Below are 18,370 nucleotides of genomic sequence, written 5' to 3'. Positions count from 1 at the left end.
AATAAAATCATCGAAAAAATACAACAAATAAACTGAATTGTATTATTAAAATGTTAATTTTGATATATTTTTCAAATCCCGCATAAATTTTTTGAACTCTCTAGTTGTCCCATATATAATATTTCTCTATAAAATCAAGATCTAGAAAATAATTCTCTACAAAATAATTCTCTACAATGTAATTCTCTACAAAATAATTCTCTACAATGTAATTCTCTACAAAATAATTCTCTATAAAAGTAATTCTCTTTAAAATCCTTCTCTATAAACAACATTCTCTATAAAAGCATTCTCTTTGAAGTCATTCTCTATTAAGGACCTTCTCTATAAAATAATTCTCTTTAAAATCATTCTCTATAATCGACATTCTCTATAAAACCATTCTCTATAAACGGCATTCTCTATAAAATCATTCTCTTTGAAGTCATTCTCTATAAAGGACATTCTCTATAAAATAATTCTCTTTAAAATCATTCTCTATAAATTACATTCTCTATAAAACAATTCTCTATAAATGCATTCTCTATAATTGTTTCTCTATAAAATACATTCTCTATAATGGTTTCTCTATAAAGACGTGGAACCCTAAATAATATAGTATATTGAATCTGGTAGATCTCACATTTTATGCTTTCCAACTTAAAAAAATCACAATAACTATATAAAAACCCCGGCTGTCCTTAATTTTTCTTTAAAAATAGATATATAAATAATTAAATTTACAAATCAGATAGCAAAACATAGAAATTTCAGTTTCAAAAAAATATATAATGAAATCTCAATATTTATTAAGTTCTTGGTAGAGCTAGAAATAAATTCAGTTTTTATTTTTACTTTTTTGCATCAATATTTTTTAACTTATCTTAATATTAAAAAAGGTCAATTTCAAAATTTTTAGGGATCTTCTGGTCTTAAGAGACTATAATTTTGTCGATGTTTGCTAATGTTCTCAAGTAAATTAAAAAGGCCGGATTCTAGATTTATCGATTTTATAAGGAATTACCCTCAAAAGTGATCATGAAAATTAAAATATACGAATAAATAAATTAACAATATAAATCATTTTAAATATATAAAGCAAAATATATTTCCCAATTAATAAACTGAATACATATGTTTATAACTTTTCGTAACTTGTTTTAATAAAATTTCAGAAATGAAAAAAATATTTTACAGTTCTAAAAATTAATTATATAATTTTCCTTTTTCTTTTCCTAAATATATGTTCATTTTCTAATTTTATGTCTTCCAAATCTTCGAATTTTCCGATTCTTGTACTATTCATATCGATATAGGAAATGAAATATAAAATAATATAAAACCTCCTAGCTTCTTCTTTCATTTGATCTTTGAATGAAGTTTCTCTTACATCATCAATTTCAATTTCGTTTGCATATCTAGTAATAGTTTTTAATTTTTTTAAGAATATCGATTAAATATTGACGAAAAGTATTAATATCAGTTGATTAAAAACTGTTAACAATGGGCTGACCTTTATGTTGTAATAATATATGATTTTGTTGATTACTTTTATGTTTTTTTGGGTTAATTGAATTTTATGTAGAATGTTTTTAAGAATATATTTTATTTATATATAAAAAAAATTATGTATTATAAAATTATTAAAATATATTGGCGTTTTAGTGTGTTTAGAAAATAAAATATATATAATTTGTTTTTGAAGAAATAAAGAATATGAATTATACAGCCTCTATTTATGTCAACAGTCCTCAGACTTTATTTATGCTTAAAGTCCTCAGTCTTCATTTTGGTGTACAATTTCTTATTATTACGATGAAATGTAATTTAACTCTACAATTGTAAAGAGAAAAAGGTGAAAAGGGAAAAAAAATGGTTAATATGAACAAAATGGAGAATTAATAAAAGATGACATGGAAAATAAAGAAATTCTTTTAAAAAAGACAAAAAAAATAATAATAAAAATGAGAAGAAAAAATTTAAGAAAATTAAGAAATGATAAAAATAGATCTAAATTTAAATAAATATTAGAAAATTAACATCAACTTGCCCTTATAACAAAATTTAAGTAATTGTAACAAGATAAACCTTTTTTTATCATATCCAAATATTGCCTTTATGTGATCAGAATAATTTCCATATTCATCATCTATAGTGTTATCATCTACAAAAGAATCATGATCACTTTCTTCGTCATTTCCATTCTTATGATCTTTATAATTAATGTCTAAAATATTGATTTAAATTACTTTAATATATAAAATCAGGTAGTAGTTTTAATTTCTATATTTTTTTTAAGCTCGAACCTGGCCAGGCCAGTTTTTAAATTTATAGACCGAGTTTGGCCTAAATTTCCTTAAAATTTGGAGACCTCAGGCTCGGGCCCACTGCAGTTCTCTATTTGATGGTTGAGACATTTTTCGTTCAAACTTGAATAAATTCAATAATATTAAACTAATCTGAATAAATAAGACACCTACTGAATTTTAAAAAGCTATTTGAAATAGTAAATATACATTTTATAAAAACTATTCTTTTTTAGAAAATTTAATCTGATTTTACTTTTGTGTCAAATCATGCCATACTCGGTGTACATTGGGACACCTATATGTGATAGTTGGTTTACACATAAAATAGAGATCTAAATCAGAGACCTTTATGGGCCGAGCTGGCCCGCGGATGGATCTAATATTATATTTTCTAGCGGGCCTGTTAGCTTAACAGTTGCTAACTTAAAAAAAATTGCACTCGTTTTATTCAAATAATAAAAAATTTCAGTATGGCGAACAAAATGATTGCCTAAATACGTCTTAATTAGGGGTGTACCAATACCACTTTTTAGAGACCATTTGATCAATATTAAATTGATATAGGTCGATTACCGTTCCGATATCATACCTGATTTTGTATTCTGTAAAAACATTAACCGTTCTAACTTTTAATACATATATCTAGTGTTGCAAAATCGCTCCATTTAGTTTATTTTTAAAAACAGCTAACTCACCATTTTATTCAGAAAATATTACGTAGGCCAGAAGATTTTACTCATAGGTGGGACAACTATTGGCGAAATGTCTTAGGGAATATTTTTTGGCTAAAATATTGAGTTAGGCGCTTTTAAAAATCGTCTCAAATGGAGCGATTTTGTATTACTACAAATGACTACTCATCTCATATACTTTTTAATAGTATAACATCTATAACTATACCATAATATAAGCCATTTAAATATATCATAAGTTATAGTTTGTATTCATGAAACTAAAAGTATACAAAATATTTTTATTGATAAATCACTTATTTATTAATAACATTAATATATTTGCATAATAAGAAATAAACAAATATATTATGAAATTTGAAATAAAATTTTTAAAAATAAAGACGCCATTTTATCGGATCGGATAATTTTACATTCGCCTATAGTTTAAAAAAAGATGAAATATCAGCCAAATCCGATCCCATTAAAAATATCGGTACATTCCTAGTTTTAAGAGAACATTTTTTTCTCTCGCGACATGATTATTTTTCGTTGATTTATCATAAATAAACATTAGTTTTATAATTTTATTCTGATGCATTTTTTGGTGACAACAATTTGATCAGTTTTTTAATGAGAAATGGACAGTAATATTAATAAGTTAATTTTCAATTTTTTATTGACTTTTGGAAAATATATTTTTTTAAATTATGAATATAAAATATTTAAAAATTGTTTGATTAAACTGCATTAATTAAGTTCTGATTTATTTTTTTATAAAATATTAAAATTGAATTACTAAATGAAATATTATTAATCAATATTTCTTTAATATTGCATTTCACAAATCACGCAAACTTGATTTTTATAATTCTGATTGGTTTAAGTATGAAGCTTTATATTTAAAAATTGGACATAGAATATTAAAATAATGTAAATATAAATATTCTTAGATATATTTTCACATTATTATTGATTTAGATCAATTTAACTTGAAAAAAATAAATTATCGAAAGAATATAATTCAGTGGATATAGAACACTACAATCCTTGATGATTTCTCAATGCAGAAGATTTGATAGATTGAAATTGCAGAGAAATTAGTTTAATACGTTTAAAAAAAACTACGGGAGTTTTCATATATGACGAAGTTGAAATACCTGGTAACCTGTTCCCGAGTGTAGCTTTTTTATATCTAAGTAGAAAAAATTATAGCTGTTTATGTTATGTTTAGGCAATGTAAACAAACGCGTTCAATTAGTTTTTATCAAGAAAATGATGAACGACGTTCCTTTCATTTTTTTGATTAACGCATTCCTTCTTTTTGATGAACGTGTTCGATTTTTACGTTCGTTCAATTTCATAAAATCTTTATTTTTATTCATTTGAATATAAAAAATATAAGTTTAATATTAATCCAAATTTTTTAAGAAAAAAGGATTATTTTTTAATCAGTTGTTTCCTTTATAATATTTGAATTTTTTTAAACAATCACTATTTCTGTCCTATAGAGAGCTTCTTAATTTAAATATTATTATTCATAGATTAACGTAAGAATGGATGTTGTTATTTCATCATCATAATATGGCTCAAATATAATAAATACTTTACAGTAACATTATATACTCAATAATCAGTTTCAAAATCTTCAAGTTCTAATTTTAAAAGATACGAATTGTTATTATTATTATTTTATATAACATAACTATAAATATCCTGTTAATAATTTATTTTAGATTGTTGTATTTTATAGGCTTATTAAAATTATTTTGATTATTATCAGAGATCTGTAGAAGTACAATTTGCACGGCTCGGCCCGGATTTTTTCAAAATATATTATTTTTATTTTTTATAGCTAATAATGGCGATTCAAATATTTGGTTTTAAAATATACGGCCGGGCCCGGATTTTTTTTTAAAAATATTTTCAGGCCCGGCCCGTGTATATTGATTATTATAATAGATACATAAAATAAAAATCATTAAATATTATATAGATATAAAATAGTTAAGATCTTTAATTTATTTATTTTTAGTGTGATTATTTGAAATTTTGTTATTATTTTACGTTTTTATCGTTTTATATTTTAATAATTGAACACAATTTACTAGGATTGTGTATTCCACCGGTCAAATATGTTTCGATTAATTCACCGATATTTGACCAGTCAAATATGGTCAAATCCTAATAAATGTTTTTTTAAGTCAATATTAACTTTATTTTGTATATTATAATAAAATGAATCTGTAATATTAATTTTATAATATTTTTTTAATTCATTATCATTCAATAACTAATGTTTAGCTCTCCGTGGCAATGTCTTGTTCTGATTCATATTCAATATTATCATTTTCTTTATTATTTTTTAATCAATTTTCCTGTTGTCGAGATCTTCAATCGATTTCTCTTTTAGTAAAAATATTAATCCAAATCGAACAATTTCTTTCCGAATAGAACTATGAATTGTTAGTAAAACTTCTCTTAATGGGCATGATGGGAAAAGTTTATTCCATTAACTTGAGGTCGGAATCTGATGGAAGTTATTGCTTTCACAATTTGCTATTAAACATGCCGCTTTTACTTCTGAAATTTATGATATGACTTGAAATATTTTGATTATCATTACCCTGTAAAATGCCTAATTCTTGTATTATATCAAATGCTCCATTAAATTCAATACTAGTGAGATGCTCCCCTTAACACTGGGTGCCAAAAAATCAAGCATTATTGTGATCACATTTATTTATATCGTTTTATCTTTTTTCAATATATTTTTATTTTATTCTTCAGATTTATTTTAAGAGTATTTCACCAGGAAAATACTCCTCCAGTTAATTGACTGAATTTGACAGATCAACCCTGCAATTTATGCTCTAAATGATAATAGAATTTTTAATCTTCAAAATTATCTTTCAAAAGAAATCTGTCGAACTGGGGCAGACATTTATATTGATGCTAATAGGGAGTTAGTTTCTAGTTTTCTTTCTTCAGAAAATATGCAAAATAAGATAACAAAATAAATATAACATATTATGTATTTTTTTATTATATTATTTGACACTAAAAATTTATAAAACCTTTATAAACACCTGTTTATATAGGTTTGGATAGCTCCTTTTATTTTTAATAGATGTTTGACTCAGGTTTATCAAAAAAAAATTTGATAGGTTCGATTCAGTCTTCGGTTCAAAACTCTTGGCTAAAGATAAATTCGTTACATCTTCAAAATGATAAAATTATGCCTGTAAAATAACACTTTTTGTATAATTTACATATTCCTGAATATATCCGATAAAAAATTCTTAAAAAGAATATCACATATTTATTTAAATATTTATAATAGTACTTGATTTTTTGTCTAAACATCTTGTATTCAATATGTTATATTTAAATTCTATATTTCCGATTTTTTTTCCAATTTTATGATGGGCATATTCAATTTTAGGAGATATTTGTGGATTGTTATCTGTGATATATATAATGAAAGTAAATGTATTGCTGATATAATATCAACAAAATTTTTTTAAACATAGTAATATATCCTAGATGCAACGATACAAAGTATAATAGACCAGATATTCTAGGTATCGGACGATTCTTTTCATTCCCGATACTATGATACATTACCAAATTATTAAACCATCTAGAAGTTAGTAAAATAATTTTCCGATGAAATTTTGAACTAAAAAAATTATATTTTTTGGAAAAATAAAATTAAATATTGTCTAAGGCCCTCGGTCACAATATTTTGTCAAAGCACAAGAAAAAACAAATATAGTTCTTAATAGATGTATCCTTCCTAATACAATTTATTTTTAATGCACGCGATTTTGCGTTTTTTTAAATATCAAACTAGTTTAAATGGCGCCTGTTATGATTGAAGTGAACAACTTGTTTTTTTAATATTATATGAATATATTTAAAAATAAAAATCTTGCAAATTATTTATCAGTTATGTGCAATGTCATGCAGCATGAATAGATCTTCTATCTTTATTCCATATTTTTTTTAAATGTATCTCTTAATTCGATAATGTAAAAAATATCTATAATCAAGAAGTGAAAGTTTTCATATAATCATATTGTTAATCTTATTTTTCTATCAACTTTCCTATCATCTTAAAGTTATAAAAGTGACAGATATTATATACCCATAATGTTAAATTTACCTATCCGCCAGGCCGACCGATTATAAAAATTAAAAATACAATTATATAATTGAATTCCCAAAAAGGAACCATAAAAATTTATATTTGATTTTTTTGGAGCATATATAAAAATTCTCTGGCTTCGTTTGTAAAAAGCCTTATTTTAATGCCTAGATTTTTTTAAAACTTGTATGTCAATGGCGAAAAATAGCCATCTGTGTAAGTCACTATTGGAGTGAATTTGAAGTTGTTAAAATTTTTGTATTTGTTAATCTTTTTATAGTTTCTGCCTGAATTAGTAAACAAACAATATTTTAATGTATTTAAGCAATTATATTGTTTGCAATACTAAAATTTATTAATATTAGTAACAAAATAAAATATTTTTTAATAGTAGCGACTTTTTTTAAATAATCCAAATTTAATTTAAAAATTTTAGACGAAATTACTATTTAAAAAATTTCCCAAAACCCCAGGCCTACTAGAAAATAGTATATCCAGCCTCACGTGGGTAAGCCCAATCTATGAAGATTTATGATTGAAATACTAATTATGAATCAAAAATTTTATTTTATTTATATCAACAAATAATCATGTGTAACAAAATCAGAATTAAGGAATGCATTCAAAAATAGGTATGCAAACTACCACAATAAATAAAAAAATTCAAATATCTCATTCATAAGGAGAAATATCTGGATGACCTGTCATTTTTGACAGGTTAGAAACTAGTATTATACATTTAAGAAATTCATTGCCTACATTTTTTATGTCATTACATTTATTATTGTAAATCATAGGTGTAACCAAGGAGGGAGCAAGGGGAAATTCCTCCCTTCAAAAATATATTACTTTTTGTGAATATCATTTTAAGCTAATAAAAAAATCTCCTTAGTCCTCTCTCTACCCCCTGTCCCCCTTAAACAATAATTTTAGAAAGAATGTAAAATTTAATATTTTTTTAAACTATAAAACCATTGACTATAATTCATATTTGGAAAAAAGCATTTTTATATAAAAAAAGTGAAACCTAAAATGTTTTTTAAGAAATGAAATATAAGCCAGAGAAAAGTCTTAAGACTAAAGTGAAATTTATATTAATTATTATTAATAGATCCATAAAATTACTAAATAATATAATAAAAAATTTTTATAAACTGAATAACTTTAATTTATAAATTATGTAAAAAAAATTATTGCACAATACAAAAAGCGTGTCGTAGATATAATTTTATCTAATATCGTATGACAATTAAGTTATTTTTACCAATAGTGAATTAAATATTTTACAGAAGATTATAAAATATTGATATGGACATAATAAAATATCTTTTAAAGAAAGTAAATGAAAAAAATAATTCTATATTTGTTAAATTAATAAACATATCTATTAATATTTAATTTTCTACCAGAACTAAATATTGTTACATTCATTTAAACATATGAATTATAACTTTTAGGCTGCATTCAAAGTGGAGACGGATCCGTTTTTTACATCCGTTCCGCCAAAAGTCAATCTCATTAAAAATGATATATATATATATATATTGATTTTCATTTTTAAAAAATTATAAGTAACATTATAACGCTCTATAAAATTTGCTGGATCAAAAGGTCAAAATGTTTGGACTTCAAAATGTGCCGGATCCGTTTTGACGGAAGGTATCGGAACGGACGCACTTTGAGCATAAATATCATTTTTAATGAGATTGACCTTTGACGGAACGGATCCGTCTTCACTTTGAATGCAGCCTTAAAATTTTAGTTCAACCAATATCAATTATCTTTATTACTATTATTTATCAATGTAAATTCTAAGTGGGTACGATGGATATTGAATATGGAATGGATTATTGATTATTTTCAAAGTTTGATATAAAGAACTAGTTTAACTGATATGAGATTGTATTTGTACTTGATAGCCACCATAACCATTCTATAATCAAGTTTTTATTTAATCGGGCATGGGCTATTTACCTCTCCTTTTATTTCCCATGGGATGGGCATTTAAGTAGGTTTTGCTCTTGGTGATTAAACAATAGTGATTATGCTAGAGAAAAATGATCCCATTCAGATAGTCCTAATAGGTACTGTATTTCAACATTATATTTATATTTTTTTAAGTTAATGTTGATGAAAGATCTGCAGTAAATTTTATTATAATTTATTGATCAACAATACTATCTTATAGATAGTACATTCAAAAGTAAATTACAAAATTTGCAATCTGGATAAATTTGCTTTATTTTAAAAATATGTATAAAATTAATTTAGAACTTAAGAAAGAATGCTGATTGTGAATTTAGCAAGATTTTTAACATGGTTGAAAAAAGGTTCTTTCATAATAAACATGCCAGGAATTGTATCAAGACAAGTACATGGGAATAATATTTCCACATAATCAGTTGAAAAGTATCACAGAATTACGATTTTCATACCACTTATGGATATATTTTAAACTCAAATTAGAGAATACTTATTGAATCATAAACTCTTGCTCAATAACTTTCAAATTTTGTTATTCTCTAATCCATCAGTGAGCATCTCGGATGAGATTAGAGATAAAATTCACTATTTATACACGTTTTATTTGCAAGATATGGTAGGGACATAGAAGAAATTTAAATTTAAATATTGGTATGCAAGCTTAAAAAGAATGGTTAAGCCTATTAATAAACTTTCCAAACATAACAAAATTATCTCAAATTGTAGCATGTTTCCCTATTACAACATGTAAATGAAAGTACTTTCTCGAATTTACGAAGGCTAAAAACATATTTGCAAAATACTACCTCGCAAAATAGATTAAATAGCTAAGCGCTCATAAATATTCATAGGGAATTAACACCAGTTAATTCTGAAACAATTAATTAATTCCCAAATTCTAAAAGAAAATTAGATCTAACATAAATTATTACCAGTTTTTGTATTAATGTATTTGTAATTTATTATATTTTATATAAACTAATAAAAATATATTTCCTATTTGTTCCAGAATTATTTTTGGATATAAATTAACCTCCTATCTTGTAAAAATATTTTATAACTATATATGGATACCTGGCCGAAGGTCCGCTTAAAATAGGGTATGGGGGCTTTAATCCCCCCTTAGGAAAATCCTAAATAATAAAAATATACAAACTTATCTGATGAATAATATTTTAATAAAAGTAATGTATTTATAAGAATTAAATCGTATTTTTCTCTTAGATAACTTATCCCTCTAAATAATCAGTTTGCTTATTCTGCTTGTATAGGCTTTTAGAAAATAATTTGGTATTGTAAGTACTTTATATGATTTTTATATTTTAATAAGTAAAAAATATTAGCTTTAAGTAACATTGATCCCTTTTCTGGGGATATAATACTTTTTTACAAAAATTATTTATTAAATTTATAATATAAAAATTGTTTGTTGTTTAGAAGTAAAAAAATTTGCGAAAATGTGCCTCGGAAAACGCTTTGAGAGAACGTTTTGTCTAATAAATATATTTGGCATACATTTTAATTAAAAAAATAATAACTATTTTTATAAGAATGAGAGAGTAACAATTATTTTTTTTTCTTTTTCAATCTAAAATAATTATTATCACTTTTAAAACATTTTTATTATTTAAATAAAATATTAATTATTATTAGGGCTGTGCCGATCCACATATTTCTCACCGATCCGATCCAATATTGACTCAAACCCGGTTCGATATTATATTGATTTTACCATCCCCCTTAGAAGTAAATATAATTAAGAAATCAATATTTTTATGCAAAAAATCGAATTATGCATTTAATTTAATTTCTTTATTTATACAATAATTTAAAAAAGTTTACGGATATTGGTAGTATTAAATGAATTTTTCATTATTCCTCCCCGTGAAATTAGAATTCCGCAAATAACGCATTTTGCAAAATTATCTTTGTCTTTTGTAAAATATTTCCATACAGATACCATATTTTAAAAAATTCTTTTATTTAAATTATAAATAATAAAATTGGCGTTATTATTTAAAAAGATTCAAAATAAATAAAACTTTGGGTGTTCCTTTCTATTTTTATAAAAAAATAGTTAAAATACTATAAATCTATTTAAAAAAATTAATAAAATTTAAGGGAAGTTGTGCATTTGCATTGTTAAAAAATTATTTAGAAAAAATTATTAATGTAAAATAAATATAGATAAGATCTGAAAATTTTATAAAAATAAGATTATATAATAATATTTAGATGGATGATTAATTGCTTTTTAGCAATGCAGGTCATAACCTTCTCAATTTTATTAAAAGTAATGCAAAAACAAGAGATTATTTATCTATAATTATAATAATTAGGGCTGTCCGATATTAAATATCGGATCGGCAACGATATTTAGCGTTTTCCAAAAATATCGGATCGGGCCTAAAGCTGTAAAAAACCGATCCGATCTTTTTACTTTTTTTGTACATTTTTTTAAATATACATAAATCAATTTTTTTATTAAATAAAAAATTGAGATTAAATATCAAATATAATTCGATTTTTACTACTAGCTTATTACAACTCAAAATTTATTTTTCAATTTTAAAATTTAGCAAATATATCCACAAGAGAGCGTTAAATGCATAAATATGGAAATATCATCTTAGGAAACCAGAATGATTATTGGCTAGCGCTTTTTTTATATGTGAATGTAAATACATGTGAAAAACTTAAAATTAAAAAAAAGGTTTCTTTGACATTTACTATATGAGTAGGGTTAGAATCGAAAAATAATAGAGAGCTTGTAAGGCACAAATTGTTGGCGTTATGATCAAAATCTCTTCATTTTTGGTTGATATTTGTACATTTAGGTGTTAAGCATTATCACCGAATGCCGAGCTCAAAACGGACAACTTACTGAATATTCGATTGACCAAATTTGCTAGTAATATCAATAGAAAAATGTTCATTTTTGTTTTATATATTTATAACTACGTGTAAAACATCATCCCAAAAAATATTTTAAAAATATCGTGATTTGACCGATAACCGATTTGAAACTGAAATACTGCATCGCTGGCGTTATCCGTGGAACATTCTTTATTTTTGGGTTATAAGTGTACATTTGGGTGTTAAGCATTATCCTAAAAATATTAATATTATGATTTGACCGAATGCCGAGCTCAAAACCGACCAATTACTAAATATTCGATTGACCAAATTTTCTAGAAATATCAATTGAAAAATGTTCATTTTTGTTTTATTTATCTATATGTGTAATATCCCAAAAAATATTTTAAAAATATCGTGATTTGACCGATAACCGATTTGCGATCCAATGACTAAATATTGCATTGCTGGCATTATCCATGCGAAATTCTTTATTTCTGGTTCATACGTGTACATTTATTTATTAAGCATTATTCCAAAAATTATTTTGTGATTTAATCAATTGCCGAGCTCAGAAAAAAAATATATAATTTATTTTATATTATTAAACATATAAATTATTATTTTAAAGTTTATACTAATTCAAACATGAAATTAGAACTGTATCGATAATATCGGATCAGGACCAATATTTATCGTTTAAAAAAGTCGGGCCGAACCAATATTTTCAAAATAACCGCCAAAATTATCAGTTTGAATAAATGAAATATTCATTTATAATGTTTTAAAAAATCGTATTTTAAAGCGAGTCACATTCCATAAATATTGCACATATTTTTGAAATTTGGGAAATAAAAATTAAATTGCTTAATAATTCGCTATAATCCACACATCGCATTGGATATGAGAAACGAAAAATTCCAAAGTGTTTATTGTTGCCCATAGTATAATGTAGTTTATTTCCTTTTTTGCATAAAATATCGCATAAGGTTTGTATGAATATCGGATCGATAAAAAAATTATGGATCAACATAGTCCTACTGGAAATTATGTTACATTTTTTTATTAATATTATTATCTCCTTATTTCTTATAAAAGATATTTCGAATTTTATGTTTCAATTACAATAATTTCTTCTGTGTCGAGATTTACATTAATGATGACGAAAATATAATGGCTGCAATGCTCCACCCACATTTCAAGCTTGAATAGGGTTGAATACTATTATATTAAGAACTTTAGTTATATCAAGAACTTTATTATCATCTATATATATCAAATCAGCAATACATCTTGTAAAAATTACACCAAAAATCAACGTGATCATTTTCCTCCCATAATCATCCATTAACAAAAACTAACTTCCAAAGATCACTTTTGATTGACATTTTATATATATCATTATATATAACAAAAACACAAAACAACAAATACAATACTTAAAATAGAGAAAGAAAAAAAAAGAGTTGATATCGGAGGTAGTTAAGGAACTGTCACCTTTCCCAGTTCTCCATAAAAGAAGCATGGTGAAAATTTAAATGGATTTCCCTGTTTTTAATAATTTTCGAAATATTAACAACTATTTATAAAATACAAGATTATAATTTGTGATAAGAAGGCTCATTGATATAAACTTTAAAATGTTATTTTATAAATGTAGCTTGTTTTTTTTTCATATTTTAATATACATGTATTTGTTAATGATTAAATTAAACGTGAAATGTATCGGTATTTTTAATGTATCTGTATCAAAGACATTTGAGGAAAGTATTTTTGTGATGGGCTTTTTTTTAAATTTGTGTCAGTGTCAGTTCTGATTAGACGTGTTTGCCGAGATATAAATTGGTAGCTGTTTATTTAATTGTTATTAGTGGTTGTTTTGCGCCGAATTTGCGACTAATAAATTTTTATCGCAGTGGCGCATTTTAATAAATGAAATTTATTTATAATTTAATGTAATTTTTAATAATTTATTTGGGTTTTGTTAATATAGTTCTTAAATATTTAGTCAATTTATGTATTTTTTAGTGTTGCTAACGAAAACGTTAGTGAACGAAGATTATTTTTTTTGAAAAAAATGATGAACGGCGTTCCTTTTATTTTTGAGGAACTTTAAACGTGAATGCGTTCGAATTTAACGTTCGTTCAATTTTAAAATCACTTTTTATTTTATTTGAAAAATTTAATATTAATCCTAATTTTTTAAGGAAAAAGTCTTATATTTTATTTATAATCATCTGTTTTTTCTTTTTCAATCAATTTTTTTAACACGCTATTATTCTAGAATAGATTAAAATAAACATGGATATTACTATTTCATCATCTGATTCTGAAAATTCAAAATCAGATGAATTAACATTACCATGGCCAAAATTTGATAAATATTTTACAGCAAAATTTTATATTGAAGGAACTAATTCATTACTTACCAAATGTAAAATGTGCACAAAAAGTATTATCAATTTCAAAATCTTCAAGTTCCATTTTAAAACGACATTTGATTGTAATATTAATTATTTTATTTTATATAATATAACTATGTAATCATTAAATTTGTAGAAAAAAGCATTTGGAACCCAACAATAACGATAGTTATTTAAAAATTAAAAAAAATAGTGGCCTAAAATATGGTCAACCATTGATAGACGCAGTATTAAATGGGATTAATAAAATGTACTAAACCTATCACTCAAATAAATTACATATATTTTATTTTTTTAAAGATTTGAACACATATGAAGATCAATATGTTCTTTCTGCAATTATACATACAGTATTCACATTTCAATGCCCATGGATAAAACTTCCACAGAACGAATCTATAAAAAATAAACTTATAGCCTTTTATAAAAATGCATTGAAAACCCTAGAAATGATAATGCAAGAACTGTTAATTTCGATATCCTTTTTTGACGAGAAATTAAAAGATGGATTGGAGGAGGATAACTTATCTCAATTTTTTGAAGCAAAGGACAAAACAATAAATGTTTTTAATAAAATCCCTAAAAGCGTTGTTTATTAAGTATAATACCACAATCCCCTCGCTCCTGTAGAGCGCGTTTTTAGTATAGCTAATGCCATATTAATTGCCAAGCGTTCTTCTCTATCAGATGAAAATTTTTAAAACAAATGTTAATAAAAATTAATAAGAATTTTTTTTTAATAAATAAGATATCTTTTATTTGCTATATTATATTGTATTTATAATTATATTATCAAAATAAAATTATATTATTTTTTAACATGGCTAATATATAAAATTTATCATAAAATTTTGATCGAACGTGAACGCGTTCCATTTTTTTTGAAAGTGAACGTGTTTGATTTTTTTAGAAATGTTTACAGCACTAATTATTTAATATCTGCATGTTCTACTTCAATATAATCTCCAATGAGCAGCCCAATTATTCTACCTTCTTCATTTCAAGGCTCTCCTAGGAATATGCAAGACGATATCATGATGCTATGACAACTATTTTAAAATATGGTAAGCCTGATTTATTCATAACTTTTACTTAATTTCCTTAATAATTCTAATGATGATAATCTAGCATAGACATCTCAATATCATACTCATGAACTTAGTGAAACTAAAATTCTCAAAGTGTCTGATGTAAAATTAGAGATAGATACTTTATTTAAAATGGGCCTCAAACCTAAAATGATTATGGAAATTTTTAAAAAAAATAATAATATTACCTTCAATAAATTCAAAAGCTAAAAAGGCTCTTATACAATAACAAGTAAGTTTTAATTATTATTTAGATATAAACATTTATAAATTATTTTTTAGATTTGCTCAAATGACACAATGCACAATGATCTAATATAATATATTTGTTAATTTACTAATTTTTATATATTTGATAATTTACTAATTTTTATATATATTTGATATGTTAATTTTCATAAAAAATTTGTAATAACCTAAAAGACTCTTGTTGTACAATAACATGTAAGTTTTAATTAATTTAGATATAAAAATTATTTCAATAAAAGCTGCAATCTTTTAACATTTTCATAAACCATACTTGGTAGCTCATAATAAAAAGATATTTGAATAAATACTAAACAACTTTCAAATAAATATTGTGCAATACAATTTTAGTTATAATTCAACTTAATTTTATTTACTGCTCAATATTATATAGCACAAATTGGTTATTTTTTTATAAAAAAAAATTGCCTAAAAGATTAATGTTGATAATAAAAATACTGCTTATTTTGATTATTTACTGCCCAAAAAAATTATAGCCATAATATTATAGTTGAGTTTAAAATATTCAGTCCCCTGAATTTTATAATTGTCCTGTCCCTAGTTGATGAAAAAAATCCAAGCCCGACCCATGTTTATTTGTAAAAATTATACTGGCCAGTATACCTGGGCTGATATTTAGTCTAGGTCTGTATGTCATATTTTTACTCTACAAATGTTTTATAGATTTGCACATGACATTTTTAAATTCATTGAAAACATTCCAATTCTTAAAGTTCTGAACAAAAATAGTTCATACAATGTATATATCTATTTGATAAATTATTTTTGATTGAATCTACTTGATTTATGTGTCTAATTCTAATATTTGTTTCAAATATTGTTCTTACTTTATATAGAATAGAATAAAATTTTGATTTTTCCTTTTGTTAACAAATTGCTATGATGTGATTTTATAGTTTAACCTTTCAATAACTAAATTATTACCTTTCTCAAATAGCAGCTGATTTAATTTCCATCAAACACATATATCAAGAAATGGACACACTAATATATAATTTTTAAAAAATCTTGATAGTTTTGTTTTAAGAAAAATGGAAATATATATTTTTAAACATCTCAAAAGAGGCATATTCTCTTTAAAAAGTGTATCTAATAACACAAAATATTTAAATGTATGTATTTACTTGGCTTATTGGCATTCTTTTGTTCTATTTTTTTTGTAAGATAATCTAAATTGATGCTTTTTTGATTAAATTGGTAATTTTTGGAGATTTTTGGGCTAGATATACCAATTTCTTTTTTATTAAGATCAGCTAATTTCAAAAGTTCGTCATACTTAAAAGATTTATTAGGAATAATTTTTGAATTCTTAATATTTTTATTCAGTTCCTTAATAGTATTAATGGGAAATTGTTTTTTCGATATTAATTTTGAAGAGTTTTGTTGAATATTTTTGCATTTTTCTTTTGAAGCAGTTAGAAATGTAGATTTTAATTTACAATCATTATTTGAAAAATGTGCTAAATTTTATGACAATAGACATTATATTGAAATTCATAAAAAAGACTAACCTTTTCTTTTTGAAATAGATTTTTGAAATTCATCTATATTACGCGTTAAAAAAAAATTATGTTGTTTAATAGGGTTGTGAGAAAGCTCTTTTTTGGTCTAAATAAATATGTAGACTCTAAATATCAAAATTTAAAACATTTCTTAAATTTTCTCGTTTATTTTTTTCAGCAATAGCTAGCACCTCTAGGTAATCCATATCATAGTTAAGATAAAATCATCCAAATCAAAGAATTTTCAATCACATGACTTGTCAGATTTGACAAAAAAATCATTTTTAAAACAATATCTCTTAAACATATAAATAACCTTAATCTATCTAAATAACCTTTAATCCTACTTGTTTAACTTCAAAGATATTTTATCCAAAAAAATTCCCTTAAGTTGGGTTTTCCATCGAATCTTCTCGGATTAAATATAAAAGAGATTAAAGAATAAAGACAGTCCATGTAGCAATTGTCTAAACAATGTAAATTCTTATTTTTTTATATATAAACGGGTGACTTTCCTTATTCGTAAATAATAAGTGGTCCCATTAAGGAGCATATAAACTATTTTTATATAATTAATTTTTAAATAATTATACTTCTGTAATATTGAAATGACTTAATTTTTAGAATTTTTTTTGCCTTACACAGTTGAGATATTTTAAAAAAAATAATATATAATCTAGATACATATATTTATTTTAAGATTTTACACATCAAAATAAAATAAAACCCAATACAAGTAATAATTTAATTATTCAAAGTTCCTCATTTATTATCATAATTAGTAAAAATTTTAATCTGATTTTTTTATCTTTCATTTAAGTGCCTTTCAATCTTCCGTTTTATTTAAAAAGGGGATTCCTAATTTTATACCAATTTGTAATCATTAAAAAATACTTCTATTTATAATGATTATTTTATAAATTAATTTTATTAACTTATTTTTTTTCATATTTAATTAAACCAAATAATAATTAAATATTCAAAGTAGTGTTTCTAATATCTTGTTACTAAAATCGATATGCTTTTTGATTGGGATTATTTTTTGGTTATGTGGGTAGAGCATTTGTTTTATTTTATTCTACATTTATGCTAGATATTATTTTGATTAGTGATTTCATGCAATACTATAATTAAAATTAATT

The 18,370-nt window shown here is 24.0% G+C and overlaps 1 protein-coding gene across 1 annotated transcript; it reads right to left on the bottom strand.

Moving 5' to 3' along the window:
* Positions 1-1,010: 1,010 nt before the first annotated feature.
* Positions 1,011-17,434, bottom strand: LOC135928699 (uncharacterized). The gene is made up of 7 exons (XM_065465156.1): positions 17,375-17,434; positions 17,238-17,334; positions 16,851-17,186; positions 6,306-6,425; positions 2,068-2,206; positions 1,323-1,397; positions 1,011-1,277 (listed from the first exon to the last, which is right to left on the bottom strand). Exons 1-7 carry the CDS (start codon positions 17,432-17,434, stop codon positions 1,190-1,192), a joined length of 915 nt encoding a protein of 304 aa, XP_065321228.1. The 3' UTR covers positions 1,011-1,189.
* Between the last annotated feature and the right edge of the window lie 936 nt (positions 17,435-18,370).

The sequence above is a fragment of the Gordionus sp. m RMFG-2023 genome, chromosome 4 (genome assembly GCF_954871325.1).
Source record: "Gordionus sp. m RMFG-2023 chromosome 4, tfGorSpeb1-WG-v2, whole genome shotgun sequence".
Lineage (NCBI taxonomy): Eukaryota > Metazoa > Nematomorpha > Gordioida > Chordodea > Parachordodidae > Gordionus > Gordionus sp. m RMFG-2023.
The sequence above is the reverse complement of the archived record's forward strand: the minus strand, read 5'-3'. Positions and strand labels throughout refer to the sequence as shown.

Excerpts from the sequence above, each read along its gene's own strand:
- LOC135928699 (XM_065465156.1), bottom strand. The coding sequence starts at position 17,434 with ATGGATTACCTAGAGGTGCTAGCTATTGCTGAAAAAAATAAACGAGAA. Across the intron at positions 2,207-6,305 it reads ATGTTTAGACAAAAAATCAA|ACATTAATTATAAAGATCAT; the intron begins GTACTATTATAA and ends TCAATATTTTAG. Across the intron at positions 1,398-2,067 it reads TTTGGATATGATAAAAAAAG|ATATGCAAACGAAATTGAAA; the intron begins GTTTATCTTGTT and ends AACTATTACTAG.